Source organism: Chlamydotis macqueenii, chromosome 2, assembly GCF_036417535.1.
Source record: "Chlamydotis macqueenii isolate bChlMac1 chromosome 2, bChlMac1.mat, whole genome shotgun sequence".
Classification (NCBI taxonomy): domain Eukaryota; kingdom Metazoa; phylum Chordata; class Aves; order Otidiformes; family Otididae; genus Chlamydotis; species Chlamydotis macqueenii.
Genome location: NC_141557.1, coordinates 151,726,546 through 151,754,179, shown reverse-complemented (window position 1 = coordinate 151,754,179; position 27,634 = coordinate 151,726,546). Strand labels below are relative to the sequence as shown.

Sequence of the window (27,634 nt, the reverse complement as noted above, 5' to 3'; positions counted from 1 at the left end):
GTTTTATTGCAGAGCAGAAGAGTTGCATTTTCCACACTCAGGCTAAGCAGAAATGGGCAGTTCACATGTAAGTAGTTATTTAATTTGGATTGTCAAGAATGCAACAATTTCCTGTTTTTATTTTTGTCTGTTTTCACTTTAAATGACATTAGTACAGCTGCAAATGAAGATTTAACCTCAAAATCTACTTTAAGTGTGGATGGGAAACTTGTAGATAGCTGGTAACATCGCTTAATTGCAGTACATTAATAATGAAACTATTGCTATGACACAGAGGTTCTGAGTGTTTTCACACTCATTGTGGCTTAGTTTAAAAGGACAGCACTTTAATTTTGAGAAAAAGAAATGACACGTAGGTTGTCATGGGAAAGCTAATATTAGTTAGTTTAGCAAGTTTGTGTTGGAACATTCTGAACACTAAAATAATTCCCTAAAGATGAATGAAAACTTCCTGTCCCAAAGGCCAACGCTTTCAAAATTTGGCTAAGTTTATCACTGAATAATAGGAACAGGAGTAATCTCAAAGTGTGGTGCTCAACCGAAGGGCCTGATTAAAGTCCAGGTGTGAGGATTTACTACATCAAATTACCGTATGAGTTTTGACTGAGGCAATTTTGGCTGACATTTGGGTGTTTAACAGTAAGTATCTAAACCTGCATAAAGATATTTAACCTCAAAACAGCCCGATTGTCAAACGTTTGTGTGGTGGTTTTGAAGGATCAGTGCTTCTGAAGATTAAGTAGCCTGTGCTGAAGAAGTTGGGAGTTTTTAGCTGCAGTTTTAAAACTAATGGATAAAAGGCAATATTTGTTCAGCAGCTCGTTTTCTTCTTGAATGCTAAAAATCTGCAGTTTTACAGTATGTGTCAACAGAAGACAGCCTGTTTGCTGATACAGGCTAATGTTACATCAGTTTCTCTAAGATTTTTTATTTGTGCACTGCACAAATTAAAATATCTGTCCACAGATATTTTATTTTATTACCTGACTATTTTTTTTAATTCAAATTCAGCAAGGTCTTGAGAGATGCCAAGCATGTGCTGTGATTGGACCAGCTCTCCGGGACATTTTCTTTGCCAGACTGAGCAAGACAGCCTGTACCATTAGCACAAAGCTCCAGCTACTAAGCCCAGGAGCTTTTTGTCTCCCTGTGAAAGCGTGGATGGTCCCACCCCCTCATTATTTTGTGGCCTGGCTGCTTGCATAAAGAGAGGGAAGCGTGTAGTCCAGCAGCCTAGCTTTGCGTAGGAAACAAGACCAGGGAAGTTCCTGCCGCGCAGCCCCGTGTGTCCACATAAGCACACATCGTAGGGTTGTTGGCATGCGTCTCCTGAGGGTCCTGACCCTGGAGAGCCTTTCACTGGACATTGCACTGAATGCGGTGTAGAGCAAGCATATTCAATTTAGGTTTAAACTAGCCAGTTGAAGTCTATCTGCAGAAAGAGAGCACAGCACTGCATCTCAGGCAGGTTTAGCAGTTGTATGAGCTTCATGCTGGATGAGGTAGCCTGGATGTAGGTGCAGTATACTGGAGTTGTGCTGTGGGCTTCAGAGGGAAGAGGTGTAAGCTTGTCTTGGAAGAGAATCCCATTATTCAGCCCATGACTTAGCTGGGATTTGCATAATTCTGTGTTTGTCCCTAGGAAATTACAGGTAATCTTGGAGAAATACTGGCATCTGTATCAGAGAACAGCTTCTGGAACAACCTGAAAATACTAAGAAGATACTAAAATACTGAACAGAGCTTTTCAGCTGCAGTTTGTTGTTTCTCCTAATCTTGTGTTTTGCAACCATAGGTTCATGAGTGTCTTATGTATTGTTTTTTAAACCTCCAGAGCAAGTCTTACAAACTCACAGAGGATATACGGAAACCAACCGTAGGGACTACCAGTTTGCCAGCAGATGAGCCTGTAAGCACTTTTTAAATGAAGGATGAAAGGGGCACTGTGGTGTGGCAGCACATGTTGCTGTAGTTTATGGTGGCTTTGGCAGGCACTGCAGTGCACAAAGGCAACTCCTCTTTCATGATCAAGACTGGCACTGGAAAGCTGGGTAAAACTGAGTTGTTTCATTCTGTTGAGTACTGAATCGTTCCAAAATTTTGTCTAATTTGAAATTTCAGAAGTGAAATTTTTTTTTAATATCCCAAATTCTACTTGGAGAAATATAAAATTCGTCATCTGTGTCATATAAAGTATCTTATTTGGTTAAATTGATTTAGTTTTTAAAAGTTTTTTTAGAAAATCATTATTAAATGAAGCTTTCACTAAAAACTAAGCATTGTTCAAAGAAAAGGTTCCATTACGTGGATGTTAAAATAGAACTTTTCAGCTATATCAGAATGTCTCATTGTAAATTGATGCTTTAATCAAAATTAATATCTTCCTGAACATGTTAATTTGAACAAAAGTAACAAATATTACTAAAAAAAAAACTTTCAACAAAAAATTTTAAACCAGCTCTTAAGTGTACCTTTCTCTTAGAAACTGAGCTCTTGATTAAGATCTGCACCTGATGAAACATTACAGCTCCAAATCTGCATATTTCCATATGCTTTTTGCTCTCTGAACTTGATCCGATACCTACAATCGAACAAAGTTCTTGACTGCACATCTTTAGAGATTTGAAGTCTCTATTTATTTTCTCTGTTTGCAGTCTTGCATCAAGCTTATCTGTACTTCTGCTGTCTTCAAAATTACCACACGTAGAATCAATCCACCTGAATATCTGGGTAGCTGCTCTGCTGTAAGCAAGGTGCTTTGGGGACATTTTTGGAATAGCAGCAATGGTTTTGATGATATGATGGTTTGAAGAGTTCAATGGATTTTTACTTTTGTGAAAGTGTGTAATTGTTTTTTAACCTTCTGTCTCTCAAAAATCCAAGAAGACTCTTTAAGCGTTATTCTGTTGTTCTCGGTGATGTTTGTGACTTGAATTAATCTAGAGATGGGCGAGTTTTTTGTTTTTAATTTAAACCACTTTCTGAGATTCTCTGGGACACCCTTGAGTTTCATTTCTTTGTAAAGCAGCCCAAACCTTCTGCCAGGGAGGACTCTATAATGTAAGAAGGTGGTGGCAGGTTGTCGCAGGCCAGATGGTTTGAGAGCTTGAAGGTAAAAAAGTAAGTATAGCGTGGAGAACATATCTGGCTGAGGAGTCCTCTTTGGGATAAGCTCACAAACATCCCAAGAGCCTCTGTGTTGCCTGTAGATATTTATATCCTTGTAGAAATGTTTGCTTAGTAAAAGTATTTGTTACCACAGCATGATTTTATTATCTCCTCACAAAGCTCAACAACTGCTATTTGTTGCTTCCCCTGGCAGACAATTCAGTGACAGTCAATTCTTGTTCAGTCCCTGGCCGTAAGCCCACAGTCAGCAGAAGACAGAAATACCTTCTTGTTCGGCCACCCAACACTGGGGAAGTGCTGTGGCAGATTCTTTTTGTTTCCATGATCCTCTTTTATCCAGGATATTTGCTGTTCCTTTTAGGTCTGAGGCTGTGAGTGCGGCTGTGGTAGGTGTTAACAAGCATCTACCCATGAACAATTTATGATGCATTTGTGGCAAAAAAAAGAACCCATCTGAAGTATCAAAGGTCATTACATTTGCGTTTTACATAATGTAAATAGGTCAAACAATTACATTTTACAAAAGCATTAAAAATTCCAAAATATCTGGACTCTAACACTCTTATTTGTATACAAAAATTTTAGTATGTTCTGTCAAATTCTCTTGTTACTATCTGGAAGAATCATAGAATCACAGAATCATAGAATAGTTTGGGTTGGAAGGGACCTTTAAAGGTCACCTAGTCCAACCCCCCTGCCATGAGCAGGGACACCTTCAACTCGATCAGGTTGCTCAGAGACCCGTCCAACCTGGCCTTGAATGTTTCCAGGGATGGGGCATCCACCACCTCTCTGGGCAACCTGTTCCCATGTTCCACCACCCTCATTGTAAAAAAATTTTTCCTGATGTCTAGTTACTCTAATTACTCAGAATTACTCTGCCTTTGTTGTTAACTATGACTACTGACTGAAGCAATGGACTGACTACTGCTGCTGTAGATGACTAAGCTGGCTTTAGAGTATCTTGAAACTTCCTCCATCTTGTGAGGGGGAAAGGAGTTAGACACAGAAACCTCCAAGTTCAGGAGAGACAGTTGGTTTGTCAGACACTGAACATGCAATGTCTGTATGGTAACAGCCCTTCCACGTGTCTGTGAATGTATAGATGATGTTTAGATAATGCATCTTGCAGAGGAATGCTTTAAAAACAATGAAGGGACCAAGGGAAGAAGCATGTAAACTTGGAGCTTCCCTGATGGGGTGCAACATTCTTCAAGTTCTTTTCCTTTTAAGTAATTGAGCTTTAACATACATGAGTCATCACGATGTTCCCAAAGATTGTGTCTATGTATTTCAGCCCTGTGTAAGTATACTTAAGTCGTGCTGACATACATAAGAATTTACTTCAGTTCCATCAATGTTGACTTACCAGAACTCATTACAAGTCGTAGTTGAGGTAGTTAAATTTTTAATAAGACATAAGAACACTTAAGCTATCTCTGTATCAGCATGCAAGTCAAAGACTTGGTATGTCAGCAGAAAAAGAGGCAGAATATGCCAGTTTCCAATAATTTGAGTTACCATTATCCCTAATGGCCCAGCGTACAATGTGTTTTCCAACTAGACATTGTGGTCAATAAAATAAAAGCAGACAAGTCCACCCTCAGAGTAACAGGGAATTATTCCAAACTTGGAATTCTAAATTTGTCTTAAGTGAATAAAGCCATTTGTTTGCCACTTTTTTGTGGCTTCCATTTGCAAGATAAATATTAAAAGAAAGTGATATGAGGCATGACTCATGACAACAGCACTCGTGACAGGCGTGGTGTCTCTGGAGATTTCTAGCATCCTTTCTTGCCTTGGCTTCAGCTGTCACACCAGGGGAGTCAGGTCCTTGTCAGCCCCATGCAGGTGCCGGGTGGTCTGGCACATCTCAAAGATCTCTGTAATTAAGCAAATGAATTGAGCCCTCTAGAAGTAAAAGCTGCAGTTCTGCAACTTTGGCATTCCCACGAAATGGTACCCTGGTAGCTAACTCTGATTTTAAACATAATCTGTGTTAAGGAGTTCCACCAGCCACAAGAAGGTGTGGACATGTTAAAACTGAATAGTGTGAAATCCAGCCAGGAGAGAACCCCTCTAAACATATTTTTTTCTCTTTATTGCGCACTTCTCTATCATGGTGATGAGCGTGAAAAAAAATTGAGTGGATAAAAAATTAGCTATAAGCTATCATGAGATGATATATTAACAGCTATATAGAAACAGGAGGGATGCTGTAGGAGATAGATGGTTTTACTTTTGCAATTTAAATAATTCTGAGAGCAATTACCTTCACTGTTGGCACTTGTTTGTAGTAGGAAAAAGTAAATGTGACTGATTCTATTAGGATCTTGTTGACACTGTAGTTTAGTCTCGGATGTAGAAAATGAGGTTATTTGCACCTCTCAATTTGAAAGGAGTCACTGAATCATTGCAAAGGCTGTTGAGTAATGAAGTCTAGTCAACGTGATTTACATTTATTGTATTATCTGTTGCATTATACTTCATATACTAGCCTGATAGTGCATGTTGCTGTCATACAGCTGTTAGACATAAAACATCTGTAAGGATTTGGGAGAGTGACAGCCTGCCTGGCAGATGGAGGATGGCACTCAGAGACACCGGTACCGTTCTCTGAGCAGTCAAGGAGGCAGATGGCAATTTTTCAGTTACATATTGTGGTTGACTGAGAAGATTGCTCAAACGAACAAAAATGACAGGTACATTTTACGAAACAGCAGAGGAAGAAACCTTGCATTCAAAACGACACGGATAGTCCGTAAGGTAGCGCTTGCCAATTGACATACGTTAAGAATGTGTTTATCAACCCCACCTTTTTATTACCATAGCACAAACTTGGTGCTTGCTGATACTGCCCCACTGCCAACATGCCGCAGCTGTTAGCTTGTGGTTGTTTTTTAAATATTAGCACCCATCTACTCTGACCTGTGTGCTAAAAGCTTTTACATTTCTCATAAATTCCTACCTGAATAATTGAGCCCAATTATTTTAATTTCACTGAAGAAGAGTTTGCAGAAGAACATCTTTCTTTGATGCAAGGGTGATGGGGAAGGGAGATGGAGAACACACCATCTGCTGATGATCAATATCCTCATCCCTGAGCAGCCTTTCCCAGTTCGATGAGACCTGGCCTTGCCTACCAGTAATTGATCTTTATTTGCTTTGCTTCTCCACTATATTAAAGAGTTCAAATATGAACTCCATGAGAACTTTTTCTCATGGAAGTACCTGTGCACTGAAATGAAATGAGCTTTATCTGCTATTCCGCCCTTTCTAATTGATGGTCTGGAGCTTTCTGAGCAAGTCACCCTTTTATCCCCCAGGAATATTTGCAGCCCTGTGCCAGGCTGGCTGGCATGGCCAGGAGCAGGGCTGTGCTTGTGTCCTGGAGCCTCGCTGCCACAGAAAGCAGCCACAGGTTGCCGGGCACCGTCACCATCTTGCCCCAGAGCCCTCATACATCCCACAGCAAAGCCAGAAGCTCCCGGTGGAGGGGCGATCCTCTGCCACCCACAGCTCTGAGAGGTCTGATATGTGTCTCCAGGCTCTTTGCCACGTGTGAGGGAGCTATGTCACTTGTCAGGCAGATTGGATGCTACTGCTGAAATGCTTTTGCTCCTCTCTCTGTTGATGTTCATTCCAATCTCAGCTGCATTGTTAACCAACACAAGCAGGAAGATATATTTTCTATTAGGAATGCATAGGTTTAAAATCAGGTGACATTATTATAAAATAATAATGCACTTTATAGAGGGGTAGGAGGGTGTGACTGTTCCTGTTATGCTCGTACCTTCTGCTATGATCCAAATATTGACCCAGTTCAAAGGGGCCTAAGGTAGCATTACAGCAGGGTGACAAAAATATTTAAGAATGGAAATGTCTATTCTAGTAAATCAGACTGTTTGTGAAGTACAAAGTTAGCATCGTGTTTTTGGAAGTAGATCATAACAAAAATACAGCAGCCTACTCCCGTTTTTTTTTCCTTGTACTTTATTCTTAACACACGGAAATGCTTGGAAATGAGTGATGAGATTTGGGCTGCGTGTCACTAATACTATCTCTTTGAGTAAATGCTCAGAGTTTGTTCTGCTAACAGGATGTTATCCTTACAATGTGTGATGTAGAAGACTAAAACCACAAGATCAAGACAACATGCCTTTTTTTTTTTTCTTGTACTGTTAGTCTAGTTAACCTTGGATTCCAGTTGCATTATAGCTTATTATCATCCATGATAAATAATTAATCTTGAGTATACGTGTGTTGATAAAAAATTAATCATGTAGGTGCTGATTTGCCAAAAGCTATCTTCCACGTTCGTAGTATATTAGATACAATTTAACTAATGGGATGAACACCTCAGTCCTGTGGTTTATTGTGCTAACAAAGTGACTAGATGGTTTGCGAAATTTCTTGGTAGACAGAGAAAATAAATTTTCCTCTTCACACAAAAAAAGAAACCTGGAAAATCATAGAGTTGGGAGGCACCTTGAGATATCAGCTCACTTATCCATTACCTACAGCAAGATCAGCTCTGCCCAAACCAGTCCTGACAGTTCTAGCACTGCTGAACTGGAGGAGAACCAGTTCATTAACTGGAGACAAGGCTCCTGAAAGGTCTTTGAACTGGTGACTCAGTGACTGTGCATGGTGAGAACTGAGAAATCTCAACAGGTTCCACAATTTCTGATCTGTGCTGGGTTTTCAATTGTTTTGGCTTGTCTGTTGGTTTTTCTGGTACTCCTGTGCTCACCTTTGGGACGTTATGGATTGTTTGAGGCTTGGCTTCCTAAAGAAAGAGAATATGTGACACTGCAGTATATACATATCTGTTGCCCTAGCTAAAAATATCTGAACCCATGGGACAATTTTTAGATTAATTTACCAGCAGGGTGTTAGTCTCAAAATTATTAGGTGCCTGTTATGTTTCGTGAAGATCTTGAGAAGAGAGAGACTGTATTACAAATCCCCTGAACAAATGACTGAGGTATGAGCTCAACCCTTATAAGGCACCAGAGAATCCACACAGTGATGGGCCGTTATGCCTGTGCCCATCAGAGGAATTGCTTCAGCTGCAGTAGGCAGCAGAGGCACCAAAATCAGCCAGATAGGAGATGTAAATCTGTGGGAAACCAGGCAGAGGGATTTCTAGTGCTCACCTGCTTGGTGGAAAGGAAAGTTGGGATTGTTGCACATGGAACTGGTTTATGTAATTCTTTTTAAAACCTTTATTTTCTCCAAAGCATTTTGTGAGCATAATTGAATAGATGTGAAGAATAAGAAAACTGGTAAAATAACTGTGGCATAATTCTGTTGCCCACCTCCAGTAACCATTGATGATGCCTTCAGCTATGTGAGACATCCACACCTGGTTGACAGATGCAAGTCCCACAGGAGACCACTCATTTCTGACAGGCAGCAGGCAGCTTCCCCTGGGGCATCACTTATGGCACCAGATACCTACGTTTAGACAACTGAATACTGCCCTAAATTTTATTCCAGACCCCACTCATGCACGAGTCAGTGCTGTAAAGAGCATGGCTGGGTCAGTCTGCCCTTTCTATGTGCTGCCATTTTGAGATTTATTTTTTACTGCTGTTAAGCCAAAGTAAAAAGAAAACAGCAACCAAAGAGAAGCTTGAAAACAGACATCCACTAAATAAAGCACATAAAATGGACTTGGCAAAAATGAAGACTGGAGTAGGCACTCAACATCCCTGGGTCAATCCAACCCTTTTTAGAGCTCTGCCCATAGCTATTAGACCTGCATCTCGACTGGTCTGGTCAGCAGCCACATTCCTCATGGCTCTTCCTAGCAATTTGTTTGTAAGGGTATGTGTCTGCATTTTTCCATGCACATTATCAGCACTGATCTGTTTTAGAGCTGCCGCAGGTGAGCACTCTCAGCAGCATCCTGAGCAGCTACCCTTTCTGTCATTTTGACATGACTCCTCCAAAAACCTCAGTTCCCAAGCATGGTTGTGGCATCTGCTTGAGATTATGGAAATAAAAAAATAGCTGTGATTGCTGAACTGTATTATCAGCTATTTTCAGGTAGGGTGCATTGTCTCTCTTTTGCAATACAGAAAGCTACCTGGCATTTGAGAACATGGTTTAGTGGGGGACTCGGCCGTGTTAGGTCTACGGTTGGACCCAGTGATCTTAAAGGTCTTTTCCAACCTACATGGTTGTATGATTCTATGATTCTGTGCTCATGGTAGTGTTTCTTCTATTCTTGTCTACTGACAGATGAGCACTTTGTATCTACTACAAGCTTAATTGTGTTTAGCTCCAAGAAGATATTAGATTTTTTCTTCAGAAGTGTCTGCAATGTATTGCAACATCCCACCAATTCTAACTACTGATGCCTGGAATTCACCAGAGCTCTTCTTTCCTCCCACTATGTCTTTCTTGGTTCTGCTGTCCTTTTTATTAAACTTTATTTGTGCACCATAAGGGCTCTACATGCTGAAATATCAAAGAACAGTCTCCAAATTCTTCTCTAAGCATTGCAGACCATCTTCAACTGTAAACTTATCTTACATCTCCTTAAAATCAAATGTAATTTACAGTAGGAAAAACTACTTGATGTGCTTCACAAGGTAGAAGTGTTAGTTTTAGATCAGTTATAATCTGTCCAGTTTAACAGAAATAAATCTGTGACAATTTTAGCCAAAGTTGCAAGGGAAAATTATTGTTGTCTAAAGATTGCGTGAGTGAGGGAAAAAATGTTCGAGCTAAGGAACACTGTTGGCAGAAAAAACAAGTGGACACAGGCCACAAATACAGCTAGGCTGGAAGTGAAAAGAGGATTTTTTAGCACCAAAACTCTGGTTACACTAATTAATGTAGAACTATTGGAGAGAAATGTAGAAAAAATGAAGTAACTGAGTAGATGGAGCTGGATCAATTTATGAGAGCAAGTTCCCTTACATTCTGTGTCCAGCTGCAAAATTTTTATGCAATCTGTCCACGTGGTATTTCAGACTCCACATCATGCTATCACCAAAATTGCTGTTACACTTGTAAGTCGTTAACTACTCAAATCTAATCTAAGATCTTAACTCTAAAACAAAAACTATATTAAAGTGACTCTGCCCATATTTTTAAAAGCATACTTACAAGTTACAAATGGTATTAAACATCAGTTTATTTTGCCATTTATCCCTTGCAGGAAAAGCTAGCTGTCAAAATCTGCAGGGTAGGAAGCAGTACAGTTCTGAAACAACACTCCCTCTCCTGCCTGGGAAGGCTGTGTCAGTGAGCAAGATCCTGGCTGGGACCCAGCAGGTAGTGAATTTTAACCAAGGCTTTCCAGGTGACTCGGGAGTTGGCCTTGACAGTCACTTACCCAGAGTATCACATTTCCCATCTGTAAATCTGATGCTAGTATTACACACAGGACTATAAGAATTATATCTCCCAGGCGCATTATTTAATGTTTTACAGTGGTTTATTTGAAGACGGAGGCTTTAGCAGAGCTGACTCAACAGATTCCTCTGGTGCTTTAAAACAAACATGTACTTAACATCATTAAGAAACAGGCCTGCCTTCCCTTCCGCATGATTTCCCCTTGAAAAGAAATCTATTTTTTTATTTATGTGGTTATGAATCTTCATAAATCCACAATGTTATTTCTGTTGCTGGTGCTACCATCTTCCTACGTGTTGCAACTGTGCTACACGCAAACACAACATCTACAGTAACAGGTTGCACCTAGGAGTTAGAGACTCACTAAAACCTGAGCATAACTGACCAGCCATCAAGGCATAAGACAGCAAACCACTCTCCCAAAGTCCTGTAATGACATTACCAGGACCAGGTGCATCTGTGATACGGGTGAGGCAGTGGGAACTGCGGAGGTGGCAGCGTTGGCAAGACAAGGGTGATACCTGCAGCCCAGCACTGCTGGTCGCTAAGGTGGGTAAGGCAAGGCAAAGAACAAACCATCTCCTTGCCTTTGGGATTTGTGTAGGTGTTTGTGTCCAGGCTGAATGACTGAAAACTGGGAGGGAATGCCAGACAAAGCCTTTTTCCTCTCATTTCTCACGAGTGTATCTTCTGGCCCAGGTTAGGAGGAAGTGAATGTGGAGCAACAGTTCTCAACTCATATTGCTGGTGTGAATTTGGGGGTTTATGAATTAGAATAGCACTTGGAGACTACAAAGCAGTCAAATCTATGCGTTTGATATGTCAGCACATTTCTCTGTATCTTGTGTTCCACAATCATCCTCTTTTTGCTGATTTTTTAGCTGCTTCCCTGGTCCTTCCCCTCACAAAGAAATGCTTTGCAAACAACCCTAGAATAACTTCAGTACTGGCTGCCGAACACCGACAGTGGGATCAACTGTATGAGTGGCCTGAACATCATCTGAAAAGCATGCTAACGCTACAGACCCTGTCGTAGTTCAGCCCCGATCGGGACCAGACTACGCAGTCTCTCTCTCTCACTCCCCCGACCCTCAGAGAAAATAGGGAGAGATAATATAAGGGAAAACGGCTCAAGGTTTGAGATAAGGACAGGGAGAAATCCTTAAAGTTACCGTTACGGGCAAAACAGACTCGACTTGGGGAAAACTATTCATTTATTATTACAAACAGCAGGATAATGAGACAGAGAACAAGATAACCTCCCTCCACCCTTCCCTCTTCCCAAGCTTAACATTATCTCTACTACCTTCCCCCCCCAAGAGAGGCACAGGGCGGGAAGAGGGAATGGGGGTTGCGGTCAGTTCATCACACGTTGCTTTATGCCATTGCTTCATGGTCGGGGGAAGAACTCCTCACATTCCTCCTCTGCTCCATCGTGGGGTCCCTCCCACGGGCCACAGTCCTTCGTGAAACTGCTCTGGTGTGGGTCATCTCTTCCACGGAGTTCAGTCTCTCCAGAACGGCTGTCCCAGCAGGCCCTCCACGGGCCACAGCCTCCTTCAGGCATCCACCTCCCCCAATGCGGGGTCCTTCATGGGCTCCAAGTGGATCTCTGCTCTTCCGTGGACCTCCATGGGCTGCAGGGGGACAACCTGCTCCACCATGGTCATCACCACAGGCTGCAGGGGAATTTTGGCCAGGAGCCGCAGTACTCCCTCCCCTTCCTTCTTCACTGACCTTGGCATCTGCAGCCGTTCCTCTCACAAGAAAAATTCTTCACAACAGGCAGGCAGACGCCTCTCAGAATCTCTTCACATCATCCAGCTCATCTCTCCACTTCTTGCAGCCGGGCCGGGCCCAGTCGGGCCCAGTTGGCTGCCTGGCAAGAGGCCAGAGGATGAGGCCTGCGCCTCCCCCTCTGCGCCTCTGCCCCCGCTCAGCTTCTTCACATCTTCTCTTCTCTTTTTTTTCTGTTTTCCCCTTCTTAAATACACTATCACAGAGGCGTTATCACGGAACATTCTGCTACCATTCATCTCGGCCTTGGCCAGCAGTGCGCCCGGACGAGTCCACTGAACAAAGGGGAGCGACTTCTAGCAGTTTCCTACAGAAGCTACCACCTTAGGCCCCGCCTCACTAAACAAAACCACAACAGACCCAAAATAATGATAGCTTAATGTCTCCATCCTTTAGTCCATTCAGATATTGTACCCTGTTCCTACAAACAGCTGCTTTCCACGTGGTGCAGTGGAAAGGCAGGGATGCTGTCTGTCCAGCTTGCAGTGGCCTTTGGGTGCATGATACAGGTGCAAGAAGTAATTGTGAATGCATTACACAGCGACACTAACAGTCATATGCTAAAGTATGGACTGAAGTGTTGAAAACACTTTTCATGTTAAACTTGATATTATGGAGAGGGGAAAACCGTGTGGTCCCCGCACAGTGCGGGGTGTGGGGCACACTCAATCAAATGGGCAGCAGAACATCCTCCTGAGTGCTACACCATGATGCTCATTGAATCCACCACATGTTGAGGAGCATCTGGACCACACTCCTTGCATCAACATCATGCCTGTATGATTCTCCAGCAAAGAGGCCCATTGTGTATGCAATATTTGTATCCTGGGGCTGTATATTCAGAGTAGCCTTTTGTTGTATTGTAGAATCCCATTATTATGTTCCCTTAAATTCATCACCCACTGAGTCTGGTTAGCTGTCGTTGTTTGTTTTGGTATTGCAGAGAACAAAGGTGAATGTTATTCTTACAAGAATGGAAATGAGGGTGTAGCAATCAGAAGAGAAGAAAGAAATTAGAGCTGCTTAATTTTCAAGCATGTTGTGCAAACAGATATCCTTTGTACATGATTTCATCAAAGGAGAAGCACAAACACTTGTGCACGTGAATGCGAATGCAATTCAGTTTGGATAAAGACAGTGATCAGTGTATCTGTTTTCTGACTTTGTGCTTTTCCCTTTCCTTTTTTGACAAAATTCCGGAGATATTTGAAGACTATTAAATAAAACCTGCCACTAGAAGATGTTAATTACTTATATGCATCTATTTCCACCTTATTTGAAAGGTATAGAGAAGCATGTGTGTGTGTCAGAGCATATAGTAGGATACACATTTACAAGCAACATTTGTGATAATGATGTGGCAATGAAAGTGTTTCCTTGTGCTGTAGAGACTGAGAGAAATTATTGGGCTGTTATTGTACCTTACTAATTGCTGTTGTAAAAATAACTTTCCATTTCAGTGAGATGGCTGCACTACAGCAGCTACCACTAGCAGCAAATTGTATCCTAGCTGCTAACTGCAATAGAAAAGCCAGGTACCTAAATGGTCTTTAGTCTATCGCAAAGGTACATTGGTAAAGCAGGGTAAGGAGTGGATTTGGGGTTTCTCCTTGAGATAAAACCCTTTGTCTTTTGTTAGAGGACTCCTTCATCCAGAGCTGCAGCTCTTCTACCAGAGCTAGTAGATCACAGCATGAAATTTTTGAAGAACACCAACACTCTTCCAGGCTATATCTATACTTGTAAATAGAATAGGCCGTTCTCTGGCCAGGTGGGTACGTGCCAGAGCATGGCCCACAGCCATATGGCTAAATTCTCTGTATCACACAAGCAGAATGATCTTGTGCCTAATGTCTTTCAGGAATCATCTGTGCCCTGTACTATCCCCAAAGACAAGGGTGCTAATCAGCCATTTAGCCTGTTCTGCTCTTCAGCAGGATGGTGGCATTTTCAGAAGGGCTTACAAGCAGACTGCTGTACCCTGGGGTATCATAACCCTTAATTACCAGTGATGGTGCCAGTGCCTGGCAGCCCTGCAAAGCAAGTAGCCTGATCTACATGTTGCTACTTGAATGGAAATGCCAAAGCACTTGCAGGGCCCACTTAGACCCCTCAGGTCCATGGTGTGCATATAGTTCTACTTGATTTAGGAGCCTGGAACCCATTTTCCAGTATTATTTTAGAATTTAGGCGTTTAAAACATCTGATTCATCATATTACAGGGGTTGAAAACGTTGCTGCCCTCCTGATCTCAGATACTTCTACCCTTGTCTGAGAAATGGCAGAATAGTGGGTGAACCAGCATTTCAGCCCTTGTGATTCACAGGTTGTTGGATTAGTAGGAGCAGGCATGGGTTTCTGTTTACATTGATACATCAGGCTGTAAACTGCTGCTGCCACTGTGGACTTTGAGTTATTATCCCCAATAGATTTAGCTCAAGGTAACCAAATGCACTATTTTGCCAAAAAAAAAAAAAAAAAAAAAACACCAACAAAAACCAACCACCAGCTTTATCACATTATATATCTCACATTGTCTTGTTTGCATGAATGCATCAATGCAAGAAAGGTTTGCAGGACCAGTTTTTATTCAGCTGATTGGGACTGTAAGCTCCGAGGACTTACAGACGTACTGCCGAGTCGTGGCCTGGTTCTGTACACATGTGATAAGGCATTTATATTGGTCGATTGTTAAAGTGGTACAAACAAATAATATTTGATCTGGCAGGAAGATGCCTAGTGTGAAGTTATTACCTTTAAATTATTTGAGTAAGCCTGAACTGGCAAAACACAGTTGTATAGGATCAGCACCACGTGTCATGTGGTGACATCTATTTGTGGATCCATTCTAGGAGCCCTAGTGTTAGACACAGTATTTCAGCAAAGACCGGCATGAACTTCACAGTTTAGATGATGTTAACAAAGACCAAGCAAGAACCTGGCCCAAACTGCTGTCGTTCGGAGAGACTAATGCAAAATTTCTTCCATGTATCTGTTGTGCCTCTGTTTTCCTAGTCAACCAATAAGCGCCATCATCATGGTTTTGATGCAGACCGAGATGCCAAGAAAATACATAGCGCCTGCAAAGGAGCGGGTAAGAAAGCTCTTGGTTTTTATACGATGGGCAATTGAATATAATAAAGAGCATATACTTAGGGTAAAAGAACTGTCCCAACCAGTTTCAAGGAATCTTTATGCTTTCTTTCACTTACTGACTCAAAGAGCATGCAAAACCATGAAGTTTTATATGACTAAGATAAATGGGAGGGGAAGCCAGCTTGTTCCTCAAAGACTGGTAAGATATAGTTTGATAATTATTTGGCTCCAGAGAATTGGGATAAACATGATATTTGCTCCCTGTGATAGGAACATCAAGCTGTCAAGACTGATATGACAGTCATGGGGTCCAGCTAGTCAGGTTAGATAAGGTCATCTTTATACGTCCTTTCCCAGGCTTTCAAGGACCAGTAAAAGCATCACCACCTGCATATGTTCATCAGAGCCCACTGCAGCTCCATGAGCTGCAAGGAATATATGATGCTTTCAATTTGCATCAGTGATTTTTAACCAAAAATACTGGCACCCACCATCTTCTAAGGCAGTTTGAAGTAAGCTGGCTGACTGTGCACTGATGTGAATGAGGAACGCACAGTGTTCATGGGATCTTCAGATTCGTGGAGGTGAGAGTGTCCAGCAGAGGAAGAACAGCCAAGCAGCACATGAGAGCAATAAGTTATTAATTCACTCCAGGCATTTTCACAGTAAACATGTATTTAAGCCTTTCTTCCTGGTATACTGCTGACATTCAGAATCAGCTAGCTAAGTGCTGAATTTTAGGAACTGTTCCTGTTCTATCAACTGAGCCCCCTCAAGACAGTTCCCCAGAGGACCCTCCTACTGAGAGTTTAACCCCACATTGTCAGAGAGGGGTGCTTTTCCTTCTAAAATCAGACCATGCTTTCGGCCTCAATTCTAAGCAGGAAGAAATGGACAGGATGCCCTAAACTTGTCCTGTAGGTACCTGGTGGTGATCTGCAGATGGAAATGTATCAGCTGCTGCTGAGTGCCAATATAATTTCTATTTTTATCCTTTGTACTGGTAGCTCCTCAGAAACCCTTGTGGTTCCTGCTCCCAGGAGCCTGAGATGAGGCACGGCACAAAGCCCCATAGGTGGATGGAAGAGCATAAGGAGAGCATGGGGCAGTGTCCACCGGCATGATGTGCATGCATCAGCAGACCTGGCATGCAGCTTGATGCCTTTGATCTGCTATCTAAACCCTTCATATGCTGTGGGCAGTTTGGCAGGGCCCATCACATGCAGGGTCATAGGTCTCTTCTGATACACATTCTCCATTTCAATGCTTGTCTTGAAGAAATAATGCCTGAGGCAAGCTGCTGGCCCTTACGTGGAAGTGCACCAGGACACATGTTAATGCAATAGCTATTCTGTTGTGTCTTTTGGGCATCCAAGTAACATCACTGTGGTCCTGTCCCTTTAGCCGCGAACAGAACGAATGCTTTCCAGCAGCTTTGTTTAGTGCAAACATCTGTTTATATGGCTGAAGGCAAGACAAGTACAAGAATAAGGTCACTGCCTTTAGTAAGCTGCTTCCATCCATTGCATAAGTTACAGCTCACAGCTGCCCAAGGGCTTTCTTCTGGAGGGGTGCTGCATGTTCTGTTCCCTTGTGGGTTCCTGGGAGATGCAGCTGCTCTGGTGCCCATCACCAGAGCACCTCATGCTCCTTCTTCACTCTCACTTATTTTTGCCAAGCAAAACAACATCAGCAGAGACTCAGACCATGGAGGCTGGTTCCTGCTCCTCTTCCTGACTCTAGTGCAAAGCACAACCCATTTTGTACAGTCTGTGCATTCAGGCTGTGGGTTAATGAAGCTGATTTAAACATATCCTCACTTACCCCAGCCTCTCACCCCACGCCGTTTGTTCTGTTGTGCCAGCACAAACGTTCATGTGCTTCATGAATTGGATTTCTTGGCTGATCCCTCAGGACTACTCAAACAAGCATTACCACCAAAAACGTGTATGTCAGCCTATGGGCACTAGCATAGCCTGGATTTTAGAAGCAATGTCTGACCTTCTCAAACAGAAGACTCAATTTCCCTGATAAAATATGGGTGGCATGAGATGGTCAACTTTTATAGTCTGAACATTGTAGCTGACTACAGTTAAATATATCCTCAAAAGAATCTTAGATGCTACAAATCCTAAAGTTGGCATCAGTGGGGATATCAGTATAGCAATTATTTTCTCTTTAGAGATCATGTTTTCTTTCCTTTGCATTAGATTCCTGATAAAATAATTCCTATGCACAACTTCTTTTTTCAGGAACTGATGAAAAGAAAATTATTGAAGTCTTGTCAAGTCGAACATCAGCGCAGAGACAACAAATAAAACAGAAGTACAAGGCTCTGTATAGCAAGGTATTTCGAAATAAATTATCTCTCTGTTTCAAACTGCATGCCTGCTGGAAACATAGCCTACAGGCCTCTGCTTTTGCAAATATCAAGGGACAGTGGATTTAAGGAGGACACCACTTAGTTTCTGATTCAGAAATTTATTTTATCTCCTGAAATACTGATTATATTTCTAATCTTAGACCTCAGAGTCTTCTTGAAATCAGCCTTAACCAGATCAGAGCATTTTAATCAAAGCTGGGAGAGCTAGAAAATAACTCATAACAGAAAAAATATTTCAGCTTTTGTTCATCTTCAGCACATTCAGAAAAAGGAATTAATGTAAAAGGGAAATTTTCAGTCAGAATACCTCTCAGACCAGATGCAAATTCAGAGGAACTGTTTGATCTTACATCATTGTATTTTTGTTGAGTTTAATAGCTGTAGTATTGATGTCTTCCAGTGATGAAGTAAAATACACACTATAAGACTGAGAAATCTTATTGGACACTTGATTTCTGGAGAGAAAATGTAGACTGCCTTGATGATTTTGTGTGCAAGAAAATAAAGCTTCCAATATATTATTTAGGTAAACAGCTGAATCTGGCAGGGGTTATTATTAAATTGGTATTTTCTTAAGGTCTACTTGCTCATTAGTCATTAATATTAACAAGACAGGCAGCACTGAACCTGAAAGTCTTCTATATGTAAAACTTACAGCAAGCATGATAAAGATTTTGATTACATAAATGCCATAGATTTACTTCTATAATCAATAGGATCAATAAAAATAGGCATTAGAAATGATCAAATGCCAAGAGTCATCCTGGTTACATCAGCAGGTAGCAACCCTTCTCGCTTGCCTGGGCAGCCTGAATCTCTTGGGAAGGAGCCCCAGGTTGTACCGTTTCGCTCTCCTGCTGCTCCGGGAAGCGAGGTTCATGGCGTGCCCATTGAAACTGCCCCAACACCGATGTCAGCCTCTGACTTGCGTAGATTGAATTTTCACTTGTGATTCTGTAAGAGGGTATTTAAGAACAACAGATTTAGACCTGGGCTTTTTGTTCATTGTTCTGAACTTGTCAAGTCCTTCATGTACTGTAGGAAACGTTAACTACGGATAGGGCTTCAAATAAATCATCAGTAGGCATCCTTCTCGGTGTACATATGCTAGCTAGGTCTTCTGTGAGGTCATATTAAATTTTGAATTAAGTATATTGTATCACAGAAGGTTTATTCTTTTGTTTCTTTTGTAGTGGAAAAAATGCTGATTGCTTGGCAACAAAGCACTTTGTAGAAATTTGTTGCCTTTTCCCACAAGTCAATTTTAATAAAAACTGGAAGAGAGGTTTAGTAAGTTTGATCCCTTCTGTTGCAGCTCTTTTGAAGCAGAAAGTTTCTGCATTGTGTTCCACGATAAATTCTCCTGTTAAGGTTTTAAAAAAACTAATTTGCATTTATTTAAACAAGTAAGAGTCAAAACTGGACTGATATAGACTGGAATTTAAATATGAAACAATCATTTCATCCAATCTGAAACAAAAATGTTTAGGGAATTTATTTTGCAAAAAAAAAGTTCACATATTCAAAGGCTTTTTTATGGTTTTGTTCCTTTTAATATAGAAGAAGCTTTGAAATAAGGAAATTGCCTGAAACCAATTAAGAAATCCTCTAATCTTGTCTCAGCTTTTGCGGTAACCCTTCTGACTGTCCCCACAGGATTTGGAAGAGGTCCTGAAGGCAGACTTGAGTGGGAATTTTGAAAAGGCTGTGCTGGCTCTGCTGGACCTGCCCTGTGAGTACGAGGCCCGAGAGCTTCAGAAGGCGATGAAGGGCGCTGGGACGGATGAGTCGCTGCTGATCGAGATTCTCTGCACACGAAACAATAAGGTTGGGACATCATATGTGACCTTCCTTAGGTGGCAGGGCAAAGAGCTCACCAAGAGCATCCCCTTGGAAGGATGAGGAGGGATCAGAACAGCTTCTGAGGCTGAAATGCCTGTTGTCAGTGGTTGCAGCGGTACAGTTGCCATACCAGGGCTGAAACTCTTGCAGTAGTTAAGAGCAATATAATTCAAATGCCTTCCTTGGTCCTACTCACGTCGTCCATGGACGGCACAGAGGCAACATTGATGACAGAGAAATCTCCAAGTGCCTGTTAAAGGCAGTTTTGGCACTGCTCTGACTGTTCAGAGGTAGCTCCTGCCAGGTATAGGAACGTGATCCTCTTCAAAAAGCCCTTTAGCTTATGCCTAAATGCAAGTGAAACCAGAGGGATGTCTCCACGAGTTAGGCATTCCTCAAAATGCTGTCCTGAACCCTGCTGGGTTTGAGCTGTGCCTCTGCACTGCAGTGAGTCCCAGCACAAGTCGGGGATGAGAATTCGACTTCTCCTACCCCCATTGCCTGCTATGCCTCACACAACATGAGTATGGTACTGACTTGCTGTGGTTTTGTTTATTTTTTTATTACTTACTTTAATTAATTAATTAATAATTTTTTCCTTATTTATTTATTTGCTTTATTTGCCTAGGAAATTGTAAACATAAAGGAGGCATACAAACGGCGTAAGTAGTATTGTCTTTCAAACCACTTTATTTAAAACCTTTATCACTGGGTGAACCCTCACAGGTTTTTTTTTCTCCACAGTCTTTGATAAGGATCTAGAGTCTGATGTTAAAAGTGACACAAGTGGCTCCCTACGGAAGATATTAGTCACTGTGCTAGAGGTAAGGCTGGGGGCTTTCCTCTTACGCAGCTACCTGACAGAGATATTTCCTTTTCTCTATCCTATCTATGCTAGGTAATCATAATAAGCATTAGCTGTATTTGTAATAATGTAATTATGATATATAATATAATAATGCAGTAATTATAGTGAGCTAAAGGCATTCTTCGATATAAAAGCGTTCTATATCTATAGCTTTTTAATCTATAAAATTTTAATTTATAAAATTAGAAGCAATTTTAATAAATTCCGATACTTTGAAGACAACAGCATTGGTTTTTTATTATTTATACCATGGTAGTGGCTAGGATACCCATTCATGACCATGGCTACATTAGGTTGAATTCTGCCCAAAATCAGCAAAATCTGATTTCTATATCAGGTGAGGATTTTACAGTTCAGAGAGCAAGTAAGAAAGAGATTGTTGCTGTACTAGCTTTTCATTCACAAAAGCCCTTGTTTTCCATTAAAACACACTTTATTTTAAACCACCTACATGAAATAAAGAAAAAAATTACTATCTCCATAAAGACACAGTCTAACCAAGAAAAGTAGGATCACACCTTAAAATGCAACATGGTGGCCAGTCTGATGAAAAAGCACTGAAAAATTAAAAGATTCAATAAACAGAACAAGCTTTAAAGACCTAACAGTCACATCACTAAATACATCACAGTTAGACTCCCATTCTGGAAAGCATTGATACAGCTCTCTTCAGCCTCTTGGGGTATATTTTCAGGAGTGACAAATACCTATTATTCATAGATTTTTTTTTCATAGATTACTCCTTCATAATTTCTACCAGGAATTACAGTGTTAGTGAATGCTCAGAGTATATAAGTTAATCAGGAAAATATTTTGCAGTTGTCAGGTCACACCCACCACCATGAAAACCATCAACACTTCCCTGCGGGTACTGGGAAGTACTGTCTGCAGTAGCTGGATGACGGATATACCAGCTGCTTTCCAAAACACTTTGCAGTTTGAGCTCAGAGTTCTGTATGACCCAACAGCTCAGCCCTCCAGGGGTGAAAGCCAAAGGCCATATTGGGGCCATCCTGCCCCAGCTCTGTCTGCATATCTCAGCTCTGTTCCCACTCCAACATCTGGCCACGCATGATACCACTTCCCACCAGTGGAAAAATAGCCACAAAAAATGGCACAAAGCAGAATCAGAGAACAAGCCAGGTGGGAAGGGACCTCTGGAGCTACTCTAATCTGGCCCTCCTCAAATCAAGGCTAACTCCAAACTCAGATCAGGTTTTCCTCTGATTTTGTTTTCTGCTCCAGACCCATGCTGGCTGGGGGAGGAAGCAGGAACACCCATGGGATGGCAAAGAGTCTGGGGACAAGGGGGACCAGAGAGCCACCCTGCCGCAGGGGAGCACCTGCAGGGTATGGTCTACACTGTCCAGCTGCCCACCCCAATAGTCCTTCCTGCTCCAGAAGCATCAGAGTTGCAGTCTCATTAGGGTCACTGCAGATAGCAAATAAAACTGGGAGATAAACCCTACCACACAGGCTTCACCTCTAAAGTCAGCAAAACCAAGGGCTATGGCAAATGCGAACAGACCGTTCTAAGCTGTACCAGCAGTCCCACCATGCTCCGTTACTGGGCAGTTGTCAGCAGATGGCAGCAAAACCATAATCAAAATATTTGTGAGGCCCACAGGCTTGACAATCTTCCCTTCTCCTACAAAAAAATAACCAGCACTTGGCCTGGATTTTTTACAGTCATGTCCTTTTCTATAGGCAACCCGAGATGAGACCCAACAGGTCAATGCAGAGCTCGCCGAGCAAGATGCCACAGATCTGTATAAAGTAAGTGCGACTGTGGAAATATTTCCATTTGCCCCGTGCTGCGCAGCCTGGGCTGCTTTGGGGGTGACTAAACACACCGAGCACGGGAGTGATGGCAGTGTAAGGAGATGGGCAAGGGGGCACAGGCTGGAGCTTGATGCATCAAGGGTTCTGGCTGACTTTTTGTCTTTACTGTGAATAAACAAGTGCTTCAAAAAATGACATATAATCTTCAAGGCAGGAGAAGGCCGCTGGGGAACAGAGGAACTGGCTTTCAATGTGGTCTTAGCAAAGAGAAGCTATAGTCAGCTGAGAGCTACTTTTCAAGCCTACGAGAAGGTGAGTTATTCTCTTCTGTGATGTGGGTTGCACAGGGCCTGACATGTACTTTGCAGACCCTATAATGACATGTAGTACAGATGATCCTTTCTTTGCCATTTTAAAACTTCTTGAGTGCTTTAAGAATCTTGGAAAATGTTTTTATACAACTGGAGTCTGATCTTATGGAAATAGGGCATAAAAGCTGTATCTTCTGTTGATGAAAAACCTGTTTCCTTTCATAACCTACAAAACATCCAGCCAAATAAATATCATGAAGTGATTTCCTTCCCATAGCTGCATGACAATGTGTGTCCTCACTCCTGCATGAGGACTAGAAAAGGGACAGGTTCACAAACTCCTGCCCTGCAGAAGGCTTATGCTTTTCCAAATTTTCCCCCTCCTTCTCCAAAGCAGATCCTGGCAAAGTCTCTCCCCCTGATCCCCCTGCTTCACACTATCATATTGGCTGGGGAGAGGCACATCTCCAGCCTCTTCCTCTCTGCCCACACTGGGCAGAGACAGCCTGTGCAGGTACTGTGCTCTCCTCTGTCTCCAAACATAAGACAAAGTAGGCAGCAGGATCCCAGCTGTCTGGTCCTTCTCCCTGTGTCACCCACTAGGGACATTTGACTCGTGCCTGGGCCTGGAGCTGGCTTCCACTGAGACCTCTCGCCTGGAAATGACCTGAGAGTCAAAGCAATGGGAGATCCATGGTCCCTCTTCCGGCAGCGAGGTGGAAGCTCAGCAAGTGACATTTATTCTCGGGAGGGGTCTCCCTTCCAGCCTCTGGCTTACAATCCTGAACTTCCCTAGGATGACTCTGAATTCACCAGAAAACTGTAACCGTAGGCAGTGAAAATTAAAAAAACTCCAGTCAAGGCCGTATTTCAGTGTCAGCATAATAAAAAGCCCATAGTTGAAAAAATGTTTGCAGCTTAATCCAAGTTTTGGTTTGTTGCTGGCAGGAGAACAAACCCAGTCACTAACTGATACTCTTTCCCTTGGAGTGGCCCAAACCCTGGAGGTTCAGTTAAATGCTCCAATAGCCAAGCTACCTTGGCTTTTTCATTCCTAAACCCAAGCAGATCAGGTTGCCCAGGCCGATCCACCACACCCTGCCTGGCTTTACTTGAAGTAGAAGTGGGCCAAGGTTAGAGCCATGCAAACATCAGTCCTCCTCTCAGTCCTCAGTTGGAAAGATAAATAGGACAAGATCTAAACCAAGTTGGGGCTTTGCAGAACTTAAGCCTAAATCCTCAGAAGGTTCCCCTTGCTGCCTTGTTCGCATGGTCTCCCAGCTCTAACCTTAAAGTCTACTAGAACTGTGCAGGCCCATAGGCAAAACAGAGCAAAGTAAAAACCTTTGAGGTTCATGAAATTCACAAAAGTTGGGATAAACTCTGTTTTGAAGTGCCAGTCTGGTTTTTCCCTTTCCTACAGAATAATACAAAAACTTGGGAACAACTGCAGTGCTTGTAAACTTTCCCTGGGAAGCCAAAGACAATATGTAACAAAACTTCACAGAGCTGGTAAAGCTCCAAAAATTATCTTATTTGTGTGGGAGCCATCTAGAGCCTTTGATAGAGGGGTTATAGGAAGCTTGAATAGTTTCTCCTCACTAGGGGTGACTCAAGAAGAAGCTGCAGCTTCTTTGTCCTAGAAGCCCTCAGATACGTGTGACTGCTTGATGTAGGTTATCTGTCTCTTAACCATTGTGCCTTACGTGGCTGCATAGACCTTCTTCTCTTGGTGCCAGTGGATCTGTGAGCACTTACACCAGAGAGAGAACTTAATTTGCCCTTGAATTATTCCCTTGGAAAGGCTCTAAAGGATCCGAATTGGCCTTTTGCCGTTGGATCCTAAGTCTGATGCTGGTTTTATGGCAGTGGGATGACGTGTACAGACAGCAGTTCTTATGGCTTCTTTTTATTGTCCTCCTAGGTGTGTGGGAAGGACATAGAAGAATCCATTAAAAGTGAAACATCTGGAGATCTGGAGAAGGCTTATCTCACTCTAGGTAAAAAAAAAAAAGAAAATGTCGAGAGCTTTCTATTCTCATTCTTGCCATCTTCTGACATTGGTTGTTGGGGGTCTGTGTATATCCTGATGACAGCCATTGAGATAGCCCTAAACTGAGCTGACGTATCTGCCAGGAAGAGAAAATAAAATCTTCAGTAGTCATTTGTACCCCTTGACTTTAGAAATAAAACTTACTAGACACAGCTCCTCTCCACACAGCTAAATTATTTGCCCTCTAACACAGGGCAGCCACCTCCAAGCTGCACCTAAGGCCGTTGCTGTTGATAACTTCCAGCGGATGCCTGGGCATTGTAGGAAGTGTGCTAGCCAGTGACCACAAAAATGTACAGGGTCCTCGACAGCAATTTAGCACTGAGGATGACTGTGACTGCTATTTAAGGCTGTCTCCTGGCTCTTGTTAGCTTACTGGTATTGCTGTTATCCATCTGGATCTAGGCCCTCCCAAATCTTGCTCCTGTGAGCTTCAGAGTGAGCTGCTACCCCAAGAATAGATGGGCGAGAGGAACTCCAGAAGGGCAAATGCTCATTCTCATTCATTTCATTTTCACTGTGGAATGGCAGAGTACTCAGTGCTGATCATCTCAGTGTGTAACACCTGCAAACGTGTATGTCCTTGTTCAGACTCCAAGACTTCTCCTTGCATACTGATAGGAGACCAGTCACAGAATGAAAGCCCTACCAGCTCATACCTCTGAGCATAAACCCTAAAGAGTTTCCTTTATTTCCTCCTTATCTATTTCCTTCTCCTTGAAGATGTATCACAAAGGGTAAACATACAAGTGTAATGAAGCCTCTTACTGTTTTCTCTAGTTAGCTGTGCCAAAGACTGCCCAGGTTACTTCGCTACACTTCTGCACAATTCGATGAAAGGAGCTGGGACTGATGAAAAGACCTTGATTCGCATCCTTGTGACCAGGGCTGAGGTAGGGTACCCTGCAACCTGTAACACCTCACATCAGCTCTGGGAGAAATAGAAATATAGAGGGTGTGGAGTGAGTCCTGGTAGGTCATGTGCTCAGTCAACCCATTTCAGCCCAGTTACATCAGTGGTCATACTCTGTTTTTGTACCCAGGCAAATCTAATTTTGATATTGCATCTATTTCTTTTTTCAAAGGGACTTAACCAGAAAGCATGCAGGCAATTTCAAGTGGAGTCAACGGTACCTGGTTAAAACTAACCCATGGAGAGCTCTGGCCCCAGTAGGATGTGTAAAAGTAAATTCCTAGTTAAGTAATGATAAAGCAGCAGTTCCCAAATTGAGAATTGCTTATAAACATATGTTGGTAATTTTCTCTGATTCCAGCTGGGAAAAACAGATGAGGAGGAGGGAAGAAAAATAAAAAGCCAAAGGGGATAATTGTCATTTTAAAAGGCACAAAACTGCACAAGACATTTGAGATCTTAAACACAGTCTTTAAATCTTCCTTCCTTGTAAGCTGTGTAGGTTGTAACCCCAGGGCTCTGTCAGTCTTGACACGGAGGAGGAGTCGTTCACAGGGACAAGGAGAGCATATTTCTCAATGATCAGCAGTGTGAGAAAGTAGACTCCAGGGTAGTCTCTCTGCTAAGACACAGTCCAATCATGATAACATTTAAAACTCGCAGGGATAAAGATCAGACCCCTGCTGTGGGTGACTTTTCACAGGAAAGCTCAAGACAAGACATTTCATTCTCTGCGCATATTAACTAGAAAATTACTTCTGTGGGTGGAACAAAACTCTCTTTTAGCCATACTCCTGGAAGTGCCTGCCGCCACGGAGTGGCCTCAGTAGCTCGCAGCAACCTATGCAAGTCTGTCTGATACCAGGGCTGTGCCTGCACAGCACCACTTAGCGCTGGGCAGAGGTGTCCCCGGCCACCCCAGCACAGCTCTCCACACAGGCCCATACCCTTCTTTGCAGCTAGCGTCCCCTCACCACACCATCTGACATGGGCTTACCTGAAATCTGAATGTTAAGCTGAAAGTCCTCCAAGATTTTTAGACCTCCTGCTTTCTCCTCTCCTCCTCCCACCGGGTGCAGTGGGCCTTGGATCAGACCCCAGAGGTCGTGGTAGGAGCAGAGCATGTTCCTTAAAGCACGTCCCACTCTCCTAAAGAGGCTCTTGGTGTCTCCTCAGAGCGACCTGCCAGCAATAAAGGAGAAGTTCCAGCAAATGTACAAGAAGTCGTTAGCTGAAGCTGTCCGATCTGATACCTCTGGGGACTTCAGAAAGTTGCTGCTGGCTCTTTTGCACTAAAAAGCCATCACGAATGAAGAGGCGTACTGAGCAGCCACCTCTTGATTAGTTTCCAAAATAGCATCCAAAAAATGTGGCATTAGCACAAAGAAAGAAATCCAATTTATTTTCTTTCCAGCTGGGAAATGTGTTGCCAAGTAATGCTGGACGTGAAGTTTATGTTATGACTATCTTGCCAAATGTCCTTAAGCAATAAAGACATGTTAAAAAAACTAAATCTAAATTGACCTCTTTGTGTTTGCATATGCGGAGGAATATTCTGTCGTTGTTTCTTCTGGGTAGATTTTCTGTCTTTCTGTCGTTCTGAAGATTATCCCTGTTCTTCCCCCTATTCGATGGGTACCATGTCATGCCATTATAGTCCTGCCAAGAGAAAATGGATAGTAATTTCTTCTCAGCCCGTTATCACAGCTCCTTAAACAACCTGAAGGCTGTGAATTAATGATTTAAGTCAGGCCCTGATTAAAATCCTGCTTTCAACAGGGAAGGTTGTAGTCATTTCCCTGTCTGTGAGTTGCCCTCTCAGCATAGTTACTTCCTAAGTTATCCCATGAAGGACGTAAGTCCCCATCAGCACCGCCTACGGGGTTATGGTGCAGGAGGATGACTGCAGGCTTTGTGAGGAGAGGAGATGGGGCTTTGTGAGGTGGATCTGTCAGGCAGGGAAATGCTGTTCCTTCAGAGGCAGACATGGGCCTCAGGACAGCTGCATGGTCTCCATCCTTGGAGGTTTCCAAGATCTGACTGGATAAAACCCCGAGCAACCTGGTCTGTTCTCATGGATCACCCTGAT

The 27,634-nt window shown here is 42.5% G+C and overlaps 1 protein-coding gene across 2 annotated transcripts; it reads left to right on the top strand.

Annotated features, from left to right (window-relative positions):
* Positions 1-27,074, top strand: ANXA13 (annexin A13). 2 transcript variants are annotated; one of them, XM_086741231.1, is made up of 12 exons: positions 31-67; positions 1,835-1,909; positions 15,313-15,391; positions 17,646-17,740; positions 19,433-19,603; positions 20,247-20,280; positions 20,363-20,442; positions 22,194-22,262; positions 22,479-22,580; positions 24,504-24,579; positions 25,413-25,525; positions 26,722-27,074. In XM_086741231.1, exons 1-12 carry the CDS (start codon positions 53-55, stop codon positions 26,839-26,841), a joined length of 1,029 nt encoding a protein of 342 aa, XP_086597357.1. In that variant the 5' UTR covers positions 31-52; the 3' UTR covers positions 26,842-27,074. The 2 variants fall into 2 exon arrangements, with proteins under 2 accessions (XP_086597358.1, XP_086597357.1); XM_086741232.1 differs by lacking the exon at positions 1,835-1,909 and having other exon boundaries at positions 1-67.
* The last annotated feature ends 560 nt before the right edge of the window (positions 27,075-27,634 follow it).

Coding starts and splice junctions, on each gene's coding strand:
- ANXA13 (XM_086741231.1), top strand. Junction 20,443..22,193: donor TATTAGTCACTGTGCTAGAG/GTAAGGCTGGGG, acceptor CCTTTTCTATAG/GCAACCCGAGATGAGACCCA. Junction 22,263..22,478: donor ATGCCACAGATCTGTATAAA/GTAAGTGCGACT, acceptor ATAATCTTCAAG/GCAGGAGAAGGCCGCTGGGG.